The sequence below is a fragment of the Schistosoma mansoni genome (genome assembly GCF_000237925.1).
Source record: "Schistosoma mansoni, WGS project CABG00000000 data, chromosome 4 unplaced supercontig 0032, strain Puerto Rico, whole genome shotgun sequence".
Taxonomy (NCBI): domain Eukaryota; kingdom Metazoa; phylum Platyhelminthes; class Trematoda; order Strigeidida; family Schistosomatidae; genus Schistosoma; species Schistosoma mansoni.
The window spans coordinates 768,310-783,392 of record NW_017386017.1 but is presented as its reverse complement, the minus strand read 5'-3'; the positions used below and the strand labels follow the sequence as shown (position 1 = coordinate 783,392).

The window sequence follows — 15,083 nt, the reverse complement described above, 5'->3', positions numbered from 1 at the left end:
TACTTTTTTTCCCCTAGTAAATATGGTATGTTCTATGATAGGTAGTTGATTATATATATGTTAATATGTATGTTTTTTCTTCCTTCTTCTGAGTTCTTTGCATAGATTGATACGTATTCCTGTTTATCCTTATAGAGAAAGAGAGAGAGAGAGAGAGCATTCAATGTTAGATTAGATTCATTAATATATATTAAACTGGGCAGAAAATCCTATTCCTCATTGAATAGCCTATAAGAATGAAGTTGGTCTAAATAGGAAACATTTTTAATAAACCAATCATTATGAAATGTTTTTTTTTTACCTTAATCAGTCAATATATAAGAAATATATGAGGCTGAATTTGAGTTAAAGCTAAAGTACCCTTTTTATCAATAATTTATTATATCGGTCTGAAAGGTAGGTAATATAAGTGAATAGGAATATATAGTAACATATTGATGACAAGTTTGTCTAAACTATGTAATGCTCTTATTTTTTTTCTCCTTTACTCCTGTTTATGATCCTAAAAGTGTTGTATATATAGAAATTTAATAAGTAGTATGAATGTTCTGTTTTACTATAGTGCTAGTAGGCGATCTATGTTCCTCCTCCACGAGGGGTAACAGACGTAAGTAAGTAAGTATAGTATAATATTGATTATATTTAAACCTGAAAATCAATCTACCAACTAACATGAAATTTACTGTAACTAACCAAATATCTTTTTTGTTACATAATTTAACATTAAATGATTATAGTATACTAAAAATAATCATAATTTATTCTCATAGTTGAAAACGTGAGTCAATTGAAGCTAGACCACCCGGGGAAACCTGGAAGCACTGGACGGCCAAATCGTCCTAATGTAGGACTCCTCAGCAGTGTACACCCACGACCTCGCCTCACGAGATTCGAACCCAGGACCTGCCAGCCTCGCGCGCGAGCACTTAACCGATAGACCACTGAGCCGTCATTCGATGGTGTTTATGTCTAACTTCAACCAATCCACGAAGTTGATTCGTAATGTTAGATTTATGAAGTAAGAAGTCTTTATCATACATTTCGAAATGATGTGAACCTATTATTAAATTATAAGAAAATCTAATTAAAGCGCTATCCAGGAAATATCATGTATGCATGATCCAGAAGTTAAGTTTGAATAGACAGTTTTTGGGTTCCAAGTCACAGACCTTAACGTATGCTATCATCTAGACTACGTGGAGATCTCTTAAAATATTTCCGTCGACGAGATTACTTGATGGTTGTCGATTCCTGCATCATGTTTGGCCACCGTATTGTTATCCTAAGAAATCTTTGACACCAAATCCTTAAGCAGTTCCACAACAAGCACCCAGGGATAAGTAAAATGAAGTCATTAGCTCGGAGCTATGCATGGACCATGATGTAGAACAAAAATGTCGCAAAGAATGTGGCAAAGAATACACGCTGATTTCGCCAGTCCAATAAAAAGCAGGAATTATTTGGCTGTTGTCGATGCTTTCACAAAATGGCCAGAAGTATATGACATGCCGAAAATGACATCAGAGAGTACAATAGGAAGATTGTCAGGATCGTTTGCTTGTTTTTGGGGCTCCAGAGATTTTAGTGACTGACAACGGCACTCAGTTCATGTCATCTGTTTGTAAACGATTATGCAATGAAAATGGGATAACACGTCTACAGCCTCCTCCGTACCATCCTTAGACGAATGGCCGAGCAGAAAGATTCGTGGATACAATAAAAAGAGCTTTAGTCAAAGGGAGAGGAGAGGGTATCCCAGAACAAGTAATCAGCGAGTTCCTAATGTCTTACAGAGTTACCCCTAATCCGGCAGTACCAGAAGGAAAGTCACCAGCCGAGTGTATGTTCGGAAGGAAATCTCGGACAGTTTTTAGCAGTATGCTGCCACCCAGGAAGACAAATAAACCCACGAATTAGTATCGTACGGTCACTCGTAGCTTCCATGTGGGTGAAAGGGTACTTGTTAAATCGTATCAAGGTGAAAGGAAGTGGGAACCAGGTGTTATAGAACGTCCGATCGGAAGTGTACTGTACCTAGTCTGGGGGAATGTCGGAACGTGTATAAGACACGTAAATCAAATTCGAAGGGACGGCAGAACATTGATCCCACAAAACCGACTACTTTTTCAATTGCTCGTGGATTCATCTCGAAAAAGCCCTCAGGCGCGCAAATGTAGAAGAGATAAACGACTCAAGGGCAAAGCAGTACAACCTTTGAGAGTGATGAGCCTCAAGAGGAATGTGGTAACCCAGTTTCAGGTGGATCCGAGAAAAAAGTCTTGCACAACAGATTTTAAAGGAGGGATGTGTGAGGACGGTCCACAGGTGAACTTGAGGAAGCTCTAAGAAGCTCAGAAGGAGCCGAACACATTGGATCCAATCAGCTTTTGGAAGAGTGTTCCAGAATCACTACGTGTAGCTTCCCTATTGAACAATGCTAACAACCCCCTGTGTGCGAATTGGATAACTATAATGATGATTTCGTTTTTACTATAAACTACAAATACCTGATAGTTTTGTACCATAATTGACACTGTGTTGGGAAAGACATTCCTACTGATTAGTCTTCTGTCTTCTCTCTTGCGACGTTGCGGGTTCGATCATTCAAGTAGTCTAGCAGTGGGCGGCATAGCAAGAATCAGAGCTCTAGATATAACACTCAGAATCAAGAGTAGATATATACTGAAACATTCTAATAGGTTTCCTAAACATATCCACTCTGGTTATCAAATTATCACATCTAATAGCTGAATTTGGAAAGAGCTATTGAGACAAATTACGGATTTCAAGTTCTAATACTGTCATAGTTTAGGTTTTTCTATTCCAACCATAAGTTGTGTGTACGAAATCTCAGTCAAAAGCGAATTCAAACTAAGAATAAAAAGAGTTGTTTAGTCCTTTCTCGTTTTTAATAATTTTCCAGCTATTTTTGGTTTAATTTGAAGTCTACACAGACTCCTTGTCTGATTGATTGTCATGTTGTCAGTAGTTTCTAAATTTCAGGTGAATTCTTTGAACTTCTTAGGATAACCCAAGTTTTATAAGTTCTATAAACTATTGTTATATGATTTACCATTCTTGAATTATCCCTAGTCTATTAATTACTGCCTCCCACATTCACAGCCGCATTTGGCCAAATCTTGTACAAATGTTATTTTCTAGTTTATTGGTGCGATGCGGTTTGTCTGTTTGGTATATAAACTCAGTATGTTTGAAATACAATGATTCATACCACAGAGGCTGTTATTGGTGTTCTGGACTTAACTGGCTGGGCTAGGCAAAAGAAGGACCGATACGTACTCTAGACTACTCGTACGGTTTTCGTATATCACTGTTCCAATCGATAATTCGCTGCTCTCTGATTAGCGGTCTTATCACGTCATACATTAACTGGGCATCCACTCGGCCACAAGCTATAACAAGTTTAAACAAATAAATTAAGAAATTTTGAAGGGTTCAATTCTTCAAATTTATGTAAAATATAAAAAAAGGAATACAATTTTGTGGTTACATTCAAATTTAAAAACTTTAACAATATTCATTTATGATTTGTTTAAATCTTCTTCTTCTTGTTTTTCCCCAAATTGATATGTGATTATCATAAACAAATGTTCAATATTCAATAATAGGGATACTTGTATTCAGTTTTTTTTAGTTGTCAAGGCCCTTTTTAAATCAAACGTTACGTGTATATGTGCATGGATGTATGTTGTTGTTTTTTTAAATAGTTACCAAGTAATCATTTCTTTGAGATTCATATAATTTCTGATAGAATGTTGATTTTGAATAAAAAATGGATGCTAAATATTTATTTAAAAACATTCCATCACGATCAGCTATAGTAATTAATTGTTTCAATGGTTCAGCGGTTTGTTTTAATGCTTCACGAAATTTATTGAGTAAAATCTTTAAGTAGTCATGGTAATGAAAAGAAAAAAAAAGGAAACACAAAAAAAATTTAGTAGAGTTTAATGTCATGAAACGAGGGTAACATTCAATTTTCAAGCAATAGTCTATCAATATCTTTCAACTTTGAAATGACGTAATTTCATTTCAAGGACTTTTGTAGATTAAAAAGAAAACATTTTGTAAACAACTACTTTAGATTGTTAGCAAAGATGGATAGTGGCTAACAGTGGAATCCAGGACGCGCGTCACTTCGTCCTATTTGGGACTCGTCAGGTGGATGTACCTGCATCTCAGAGTTGATGTTCACTCGGGAAATCAAACCCAGTACCTTTCGCTTCAAACGCCATCGTGTTATCCACTCAGCTAATGAGTCCTGATAGCCATAAGAGACTGACCAGTTGCAGTCCTAAACATCAATGGGAAGATTCAAATAAACAATACTAAGTGAATTCAAACTTCACCCCAATGCACACCCCAATGAAATCTTATTTTCGATCTCTTTAAGTTCCACTCCAACTTACATGTTGAAACTTTTAATATTTGAACTACGTCCCAAACCCGGTATCAGATATTAATAACCTCTGGAATCCCCTACCATATGGTGCATGCTGTATTTCTAAAACTTGCAAAACGAACTCAACTGTGACTATTTACTGAACCATATCTAATTAACTTAAAGAACCAGGATGATTTACTCTTTAAGTACCAGAAGAAACGTTCCGCACTTTTATGGTTGCAGTTCACTTGTAGCAGTAAGCCAGAAATCACCTCAGGTACTTCGTTTATATGTTTTTTTTTCAGTTAAATGAGAATGTAAAAATTAGGAAGAATAACTATACATACTATTGGCTACTTCTACCACCTGTCCACATTCACAACGAATGGAACCTTGGTGAATATAAAAATGAGTTTCATTGTTATATCAAAACTGAATGGTAAAGGACCACTATTATCCACTGTTATCAGTAATCATCTATAATACCTTTCTCATTTGATCAATTCATCAATATTGATTACTCTCGATAAATTTAATCTCAATAATTAAAAACCTTTTAAGAGATGGAAACTGATCGATGAAGGATTCTCAAATCTACCTTTATAGTTTTTTTCATTTGTTCAGCCTTTCTAACATTCCTAAACAAATATTTGATAAACAAAGGAAGGAAGGAATTCTTCTCAACTTTCTTAGACAACACTCATTGATTCGACAAATATTATTTAGAGAATGTTAAACAAAAACAGAACTCATAAACCCGCATTCATCTATATCTATCTATCTATATTTGTATGTGTCTTGTGCTTCTGTAACTAGTAGTGACCTTAGATGACCTTACATATATGTCGATTCGTTTTCTACAGAATATAGGTGTCAAATTTATAGATGTCAAGTCTATTTTATTCAAAAATTTGTAAATCTTAAAAACAATGATGTACCATTATTTGTTAAATAGTTTTAAATTGACTTGTACAATTTGTTTTTTTTTGATGGAGTTTTGTTCTCTGAGCTGGATGGTTTGGTCGTGGAGCTTTCATCGTCCTTCTGAAGGACATCATTAACGCAAACTTCGAGTAGAAGTGAAGTGTTTGAATTTCTCCACATGTGGTTCACAGCTTGTCTTGTGCACCTTGATGTTGTAGCACTAACGGGAACACTAACGTACAATTTGTCAAGAGAAATCTCAAGAATAGAGAAACATTTAGTGGGTTCGTCGAACCATTCCATCAAATCCACCATACTATTCCTTGATCAGATTAAGAACATTCAAATCAACGACGACGAGCTAATGATATCTTTCGACGTAACGGCGCTATTCATTTCAATTGAACCAAGCTTAGCAAAAGAAACTCTATCCTTGCTTCTAACCAACACAATATCGAGGTGCACAGGACAAGCTGTGAACCATATGTGGAAAAATTTAAACACTTCACTTCTACCCGAAGTTTGTGCTGATGATGTCGTTCAGAAGGACGACGAAAGCTCCACCACCAAACCAACCAGTTCAGAGAACAAAACTCCATCAAAATCATCCACCTGAGCTACAAATCTTCTCCACCATGACCTGTACAATATTATTATTTCATCTAATGTTTGATGTAAAGTAAACAAAAGAAAAAAGGGATTTGTGTTGATTGTTTGATTGAAATTGTAATTTTTATCATGACTTAACCTCAGATCAAGAGAATAATCAAATAAGAATAATGATAGATCATAAATTGACTGAAGTTAAAAATGAAGGTTATTGAGAATCGTAACTGGATTATGATTATAAGCAAAAATAGATTTATGCTTCATTGCCGAATAATTACACTTTTTCACTACACTTCCAATTCTTTCAGTTGTCCCACCTCACTTTTTTCATTTATACTTAATTAATAATTGATCTTAATAATTGTAAAATTCTCTAATTTCTATATCAGCCCTTAATTGCGCTAATCAGGTTTAATTCATTCATATATGGGCACTGCTGAGGACTCCCACAACGGCCGTCCAGTGCTTCCAGGTTTTCCTTGATGGTCTAGCTTCAATTGACTCATGATTTCAACTATGAAAATATTGAAATCTCCACAAAACCCCTTCTGATCATTCATATATATTGTGTTCTTCGATTAATCCGGTGTTAATTTTAATCACATGATCTATGAAATAATAACGTCAATCGATGTATTCGATCATCTTCTGATGAATATTATTATTATTTCGATAACCTCACTGGTCACTATATTTTTACTCATAAAATACACTATTTTAACTAACTTTGCCTAGGACGGAGTTCTATGAAGAATGCTGGTAGGTGGCCTATGCTCCTCCATGAGGGATAACAGGCGTAAGTAAGTTTATGAAACTAACGATTTGGATAGAAACAGCTGATCAATTTTCTTTATATTTTCTATAAAGGAACTTACAGTATAATCGATTTTTGTGAGGAGTAATAATTTCCAAATTAATTAACTCTCATTCATTTATTAAATAAGAATTATTTAAGTAAACTATCTACATCCAACGTTTAGCCTGGTAATTTGGTCCAAGCTTATCCTTGAAAAAGCTGGGACCAAACTATCAACATGTTTTTATTCAATTGTGAATATTTGTCAATGTCATTGATCGTTTATTTCAACGGATCACAATCATTGTAGCACTTTTATTAGTTCGATCATAAAATGGTTAATTACTGAGGTAATAAGACAAATTTATAACGAATTTAAATGATGTAGGATCTTATTTTTCTCAGCATCATCATAAATTTGGAAATGTTTTTGTATTTTTATATTGTTGAAATCATGAGTCAATTGAAGCTAGACCACCATGGAAAACCTGGAAGTACTGGACGGCCGTTTCGTTCTATTGTGGGACTCCTCACCTGTGCGCACCCATGATCCCTCCTCGTGAGATTCGAACCCAGGACCTCGCGCGTAAGCGCTTAACCACTAGACCACTGAGCCAGCATCCAACAGTGTTAATGTCTAACTTCAATTGACTCATAATTTCAACCATATAAAATTACTAAAATCTCCACAAAACCCCCTTCTGGAAATGTTTTTGTATGTTTGTGTTTTTACGTGTGCGTGTGTGTGTCTATGGCTGTAGGCAGTTCATCCAATTTAATACAGTTGTAATAAATGTAACAAAATTTAATATCTACCGGTTGTAAGATAAACCAATTACATATAAACCGGAAGGATTGGGAATATAAAAGTATTGGATTAGGACTTTTGGAGACAGTTTTTTAACTTAATAAGAAAAAAAGAAAACAATTAGATATTAGAATGAAGGTTTGTGGAGATTGTAGTGTTTTTATTAGTTGAATTTATGAGTCGATGTAAGCTAGACCACCATTGAAAACCTGAAAGCACTGAACGGTCGTTTCGTTCTTGTATGGGACTCCTCAGTATTGTATATCCACGATCATGGATTGATTGAAGTTAGACATAAAGTCCATTGGATGACGGATCAGTGGTCTAGAGGTTAAGCGTTAGCGTGAGAGACCGGAGGTTCTGGATTTGAGTCACACATGAGGGATCGCGGATGCGCACTGTTGAGGAGTCACAGACTAGGACAAGATTGACGTGCAGTGTTTCCAGGTTTTCAATGGTGGTCTAGCAAACATCAACTTATACTTTCAACGATTAAATTTAGATATTAACATACAATTCAACATTTCTCCATTCCATGTTAAACGTAACCCCTTAGATATTTTTTCTGAACCCATGTTTATATCTGAGTGATATAATAATTGTACAAATTTCAATAGGTTAACTTTGAAAAAATTCAAAGATGATGTTGTCATCAAGAAATGACTTTAGTTGGGAAAGTATTGGTAATCATGACAATTGTTTTGTTCTGCTTTAGAACTAATCAACAGTGTGCTTTTACAATTACACTCACAGTAGAATTCAGGACTTTCAGGTTTCGCTTCTCTCATGATTGCATTAAGATATTAAACCTGTGAGCTATGAACTTTATCTGGTATAGAATAAAAAATTTGTTCCAAATGGTGTTAAGACGACTGTTTAATACTATTCATTTCATAATAAATCTTGAACTAACTTCATTTTCAAATTTACTTAGTATTGTTTGTTAGGATCTTCCCATTGATGTTTTTAGGACTGCAACTGGTCAGTCTCTAATTGGCATATGTGCATACTGTGCGTATTGCCTCGATATAGCCTACATCAATACTGAGATGCAGGTACATCCAGCTGACGAGTCCCAAATAGGACGAAACGCGCGTCAAACTGGATTCCACTGCTAGTCACTATTCATCTTTGCTTAACTTCATTTTCTTTTGAAAAATCACTTTAATCATATGCAAGACTTACCAAGCTGCCGAAAGGAATAATAGATTTGTGGCAAATGTTGATGACATATTAGTTGCTACTCTGTATAGAAAAACAATGGATTACGTGAAGAAGTGTCCGGTGCTATATTTACACGGGGTTTCAATGAATAGTTTATGAAGAAAAATATGTAAAAATTTGTCACACAGTCCATCGATAAACTATCTGCTTACGTATAGGAACTTAAGTATTCGACTCGATTAACAAGTACAAGTATATTTTCAGTCAAGAGGTACATACACACTACATTAGGATTTGTGATACCACTGAGGTGGACTCGAATATATGTGTAACGTATAAGTCTCAAGGTTCAGTTAAATTGGACTCGTCAAGATATTTAAGAATTCTGAATTCAATTCCACCTAGATTCATTACTATCCACTAACAGAGAGTCTTAATCTAGGAAATTATCACTAAAATATAAGCCTCATATAATATTTAACAAAATCTTACCTGTTTAACATGCCATTCTGTTTTCCATTGTGGCATACAAGTCGGTATTTTAGTTAACATAGTTAAATTAATTTGTTTAGCTGCATCATTCCATAGTTTGTTTGGTCCATTTCCTGTTAAACCCATAAACGTGATATGTGCTAAAAGTAAATTTTTTCGATCTAATTTTGGTTCATCACTTTCTAAACCAACACCTAATAGATGACCATTGTTAGTACCACATGTAAATTGTATTCGTAGACCAAGATTAACTGAATAATTTGGCAAATCATCGTTGGCTAACTTATGAAGTATGTCTAAGATTGTATGAATCGCCTGAATATGGGATTTGTAAAATAATGTCAGAAAAGAAGAGAAAAGAACCGATGAGTAACGCACATAATAGACAATAGGAAAAAGATGTAAACTGGAGAACATCTGTGATGAAGGCAAATAAAAAGGAGTATAGAGAGTAACCTTGATGAACGATACTTTATGTAGCCACTTCTGATAACGGTCTGATTGGACAGTTTTTTTTGTTTTAAGAGTCTTTAGAAAGTTTTTGTACTCCTTTATAACACCTTTTAATATCAAGCAATGCCGTAAAACCTTTTCTTTTGATAGATTCAAGAAATAAACTATAGATGGGAGGTTTGCAAGTACGCCTATGTTTGAAAACCCAAACATTGTGTGCAAATTTAATCACAACTGTCTTAATTTCTCCCTCGTTTTCTGTCTACATGTCTCAATTAACTACTAAAGATAGACAAAGCATTAATCAAAGCGACTTCTTTGTGGTTATCACAAGTAGGTATATATTATTTCTTGCAGACTGAAACAACCATCACTCAAAGTCAGTCAAATGGGGTTTCTTCTATCTCCCAGAAGCTACTTCATGGTACTGTTAATGACCTTTGGATATAATTCTTTTGTTAATTTTATAAGAATCGTGACCAAATAAAGAATGGTCGTTAACCAGTTGAATAGTTCCTGGAAGTAATAATCTATTTGGATCACGTCTAGGTAGCAGTAAAATCTGGAACATAAGTTCATCTTTATCACTGACTTATCATCTGGCCGTACCTGGATCCCAGTGTTGTTACAAATGAAAAGAAATCATCTTAGCAAATACATTTTGTGAGATTTCCCGAAGAGAATTACTTAGTTAAACCTTGAATACATATTTGTTGGCTCATCAATAATGTAATAATTGCACATTGATTCGCCATTAGATTCTGCGACTCTTACATATTGAGTAAAGTTCCACAATAATTACAATTCATGATTTGAATATAAATTTAACTTATTAATTGTAGAGTTTTGTAAAATCACCTATCAATGTAAGTTTTACCAATCAAGTGTATTTACACTGCTAGTGATCCTTCAACGGAATTCTCACAGCCTTATAAGTAGTGGAGTTTGATGGAGTAAACAAACATATTATATTTTTGCTAGTGCGTCTTTTAGAAATTTTTGCATCACTTGACGCTTTGACTCCATTGCAAACTGATACCTATTGGAGTATAATAAGTAACCGAGAGATATTGAAGAGCTATTAATGAGACCTAACCCATTTGCTTCTAGTTTCGCGGAAACGATAGATCATACATCTTAGCTTATTAGTTTTTTTAGGGCCAGTGAAATTTTACTGAGCCCTAGCCAAATCATCCCGGAGTCGGGTCACTGAATATCGAACAGTTCATCGATCCTCGTCAAGGTCAAATAAAACCAACGCACATCAGTTAATTGTACGTCATGCACTGGCTCATGCAGTGGTGGTAGGACTTTGTTTCTTGTACCTATTCTTGCTAATATATTTTTCTGTAATAATTTCATTTGTGTTGTACGGTCAACTAAGTAGCCATAATACCTGGATACAACGAAAGGGTAATCCAGGGTAGATACTAACCGGGGGGGGGGCGTGACTTCGACATTAGCTGGTCGGTCACATCATTTCTGTCTAACGCAAGTAGGTTCCCAATCATTCGACACAGATCATCTACATTGGTCATCTACAGTTTTTTAATATTTTATTTATCAATCAATACATTACACATTCAGTCAAAACCAAGCTGGACATTTTTACACTGTTTATTCACTTACTGGATATATAAGTCAATATACTTCTAAGCATATCACTTACTAATGTGAATCGATTTAATTCAGGATCTGTTTCCATAGTAAATTTCAATATTCTAAGTGGTTCCTTAAATTTACCAAATGAATTTAATGCCCATGGTGTATATTGAATAATCGTCGGTTTTGGACAATATTTACACTTTAAATAATGATGTGCTCTTTTCAATAATTTTGGTGTATTATCCGGTTGTTCGATCAATTCTTCACTAGATGGTCCAAATACTTGATCTAACAAATAAACAAATTGTTGTGGATCAGAGTCATAACAGATTGAAGGATCATTATCATTAATATTATTATTACTGTGACTATTATTTCTTATGTCAACAGTAATATAATTATCATAAATATCTTGTGAAAGACGTTTAGTTGTACGTAACAATAATTCATCTTCTTCAATATTCCAACTTTGTAAATCCATTAATCCATCTATATGGTTATCGTCAACATCATTACCATTATCGACAACAGCATCAGTAGGAATATCATTATTGTCATTAGTGCTAGAGAGAGTACGACAACTATTATATGGTAAATAGATTATTTCAATAGATTGATTAGTAGTTATAGCATCCTTGAGTATATTATTCTCGATGTTCAATAGATCCGACCATTTGTAAAATTGATAATTCACCTGAATAGAAATTTTAAACAAAAACGACATTATGAAGAGGGATACTTTCCAACTTGGGAAAGTATCAATTTACCAAATAAATAGTGAAAGTTATTCATTTTTAAGAAACTACGTATAATCCAGTGAATAGAATGAGTAGAATATTAAATATCGAATCGGATTTAATGTTTATTTGACCTACAGAATGTAATTCTACCCAGTATATCACTTTATTGTATTCATTGTATTTTATTTGGAATATGATTATGTTTTCAAGTGAACAAAATAATAGGATTTATCTGCTTATCAGTAGGATGGATTTTTACAGTTTATATCATAAACGGGAGCTCTTTCGACAACCATTAAAAAATTAGTAAGTACTTGATGGTTGTTTCGTCCTAGAATGGGACTTATCAGATGTTCATCACCATGACCACAACTAGGACCGAGTCCGCAATCATCAGGTCTCGTGGCAAATGTTCAACATTTAAATCACTAAGTCGTTATCAAACGATTTATGCATTTATTTTCAATCGATTCGCGATATAGCCCAACCATCTTCCAATTTCATCGGTGGGTAATTCTGTGGTGTGTGCTACTGATGTTGACAGATATAAATAGTATGTATCATCAATCAAAAGTGAAATACCTGGCAGCAGAAGGTCAAGAAGATCGAAGAAAAGGGAACGCGAACAGTGAATGATTGCTGTGGAAATGGGGGAACAGTGAGGTTTGGAACGATTGATCGACATTTGCAAAAGGAACCGTCAAGTTTGAGACATTGATTGACATTTTGCAATTTAAGTATTTACTTTATGGTTCTCAGGTTTTATAAATAGATCCTGTAATTTTGTGTTCAAATACAGTAGAATTTTCCCACTTGTGTTCTTGTTCACTACAATTTCCTTACAGCACATACGGCTGAAGTGCAGTGGTAACAGATTCTAACTAGAACTCCTGGAATTCCCTTCCGAAACTAGTCACTAGTGAAAACGTGATTACTACTAGCGTAAACATTTTGTTCAGATTGTTGAATCTTATTGTTTACATCACGGACTGACCTCGAATAGATATCTAAACAATTGGGTAACAATTCAATAGTCCAAAGGTCTAGAACTTGCAGTGAGACCAAAAGGTTCTGGATCCAATCACTGGCGGATGTTCATTACTGAGAAGTTTCATACCAGGATGAAGTACCTACCCAGGGCCTACCGGTTTCCTGTCGCTGTCTAACTAAGATCAGTTCGTGACGTAAAATATAAAATTAAACAATCTCCACAAACTCTTATACCAATAATACGATTTGTCTGTTGATATCCCATAATGACTATACGAGTAAATAAATCATGCTATTTGATTCAACTAAACTAAAAGGTTAATAACCATGGTCTATATTAATGTATATCTATCTAACCAACATTTAATGATGACATGAAACTATATAATGCAAAGAGAGGTACCGTATGAAAGATGGTCGATATTTTCTACGTCTGATTAGTCCTACTTCGTGAAGACATGATCTACAGAAAAACTAGAGTTGCTACTGTGAAAGTGAAAAGCTTAACCAAACACTATTTGGATTGTTCTAACTCCATATTGTCTGTAGTAATGCTTATACTGAAAAACCAACCAGTCACCCTCAATAGATCAAGTTTACGTTCTTTGCAGTCTATTGATTTGTGATATTACACAACTATCTTTAATGTCATTGATAGGTAGCTATCTCAAACCCTACATAGTTATAATATTTAATGCAACACTACTAGTAAAATATATAACTATGAAAATTACTCACCTTTGTTAATGTAATTGGAGTATACCTAAGTGTTACATCATATACAACACCTAATAAACCTAAATTTGAAACAGCTGCCATTATTTCTTTTTCATTTGAATATTCAATTAAATCACCATAACAATTAACTATACGTATAGCAATGACTTCATCAGTTAAACAACCACCATACGCAGAACCAGATGGACCAATAATACCTGGTTGTGTAGATAGAATTGATCCAACAATGGTATCTTGTATTGAATATGTATCAACATATTGATTAATTTCAATATTATGATTAATTTGATAATGAATTAATTCATTTATAGTAACACATGATAGCAATTTTAATCCTTGGATCTCCTTTCCAGTAGTTTTACATTTGATATTAACAAATTCAATCCTTGGTGAATCGGATAAATTAACACAATCAATTAGGACAGTATGTTCTGTACCGTATAAGATTGAATTATAAGATGATAAATGACCACAGGCTCGAATCATTAACTTCATTGTTCTAGCTGCTCTTATTGTACGTGATATTTCTGAATAAGATTTTGGTTTAACACATAAGATTCTTATGAATTTCTTAGGTTTATTAGTTAAGATTATTGTGAGTAATTCAACTTTAGGTAATATACCAATACGTTTTTGTAGTTCAATACCAAGTTGTTGTATAAAATTTACATCATTGTCTTTGTCTTCCTCGTCTTTCTCCTCCTTCTCCTCCTCCTCATCATCAGGAGTAGTAGCAGTGGCGGAGTCATTAATACCGTTGTTATCATCATAATCTTCAATGAAATTGTCTATCATTTCTTTGTTCGAATATACTGAATCCATTTTCTTGTTTACAAATTATTTTCACTTTTGAATTTGAGTTTTTGTTTTTTCGAACTGGTCAAAGATTTTGAATTTCGCGTCAAACTGAAAATATAAACTGAATAAACAATAATAATGATAATGATAAGCTGATTTCATCAACGGGTTTGTTTATTTGACCTTTAAGGTCATTTGATATATATGCTCAATTACTATGTAAACTAATATAAACAATATAAACCTTATATAATCGAATATTTGTCAATATTAGAACAAATCGTTTGTTAAAAATTGGGCTCCAAGTCTAGAGAAGTTATTATATGTGAAAATAATATTTGAAAGTTAAATTATTCCAAAGTTTCGTCCAACAAACTTGTCTGGACTTCTTCAAAGTAATAATAAAAATCAAGATTATCAAAGAAATGTATAGTGTTTAACAATTAAATCAGATCAAATCTATACTGTTCTAATCTGTTATATCCCGTGGAGAATTATGAATGGTAACTTTGAGGACTATTTATGGACCAATATGATATGTATATTTCCTATTGTATAATT

General features: G+C 34.0%; 1 protein-coding gene across 1 annotated transcript in view; it reads right to left on the bottom strand.

Moving 5' to 3' along the window:
* Positions 1-3,720: 3,720 nt before the first annotated feature.
* Positions 3,721-15,083, bottom strand: part of Smp_149020 (lim domain binding protein, putative) — a gene marked incomplete at both ends in the record, with an annotated part of 47,770 nt that continues 36,407 nt past the window's right edge. The window contains 4 exons of the mRNA XM_018791127.1: positions 3,721-3,906; positions 9,199-9,513; positions 11,321-11,950; positions 13,725-14,401. Of these exons, the coding sequence (XP_018645645.1) occupies positions 3,721-3,906; positions 9,199-9,513; positions 11,321-11,950; positions 13,725-14,401 (1,808 nt within the window). The remainder of the gene's footprint in view (positions 3,907-9,198; positions 9,514-11,320; positions 11,951-13,724; positions 14,402-15,083) is intronic.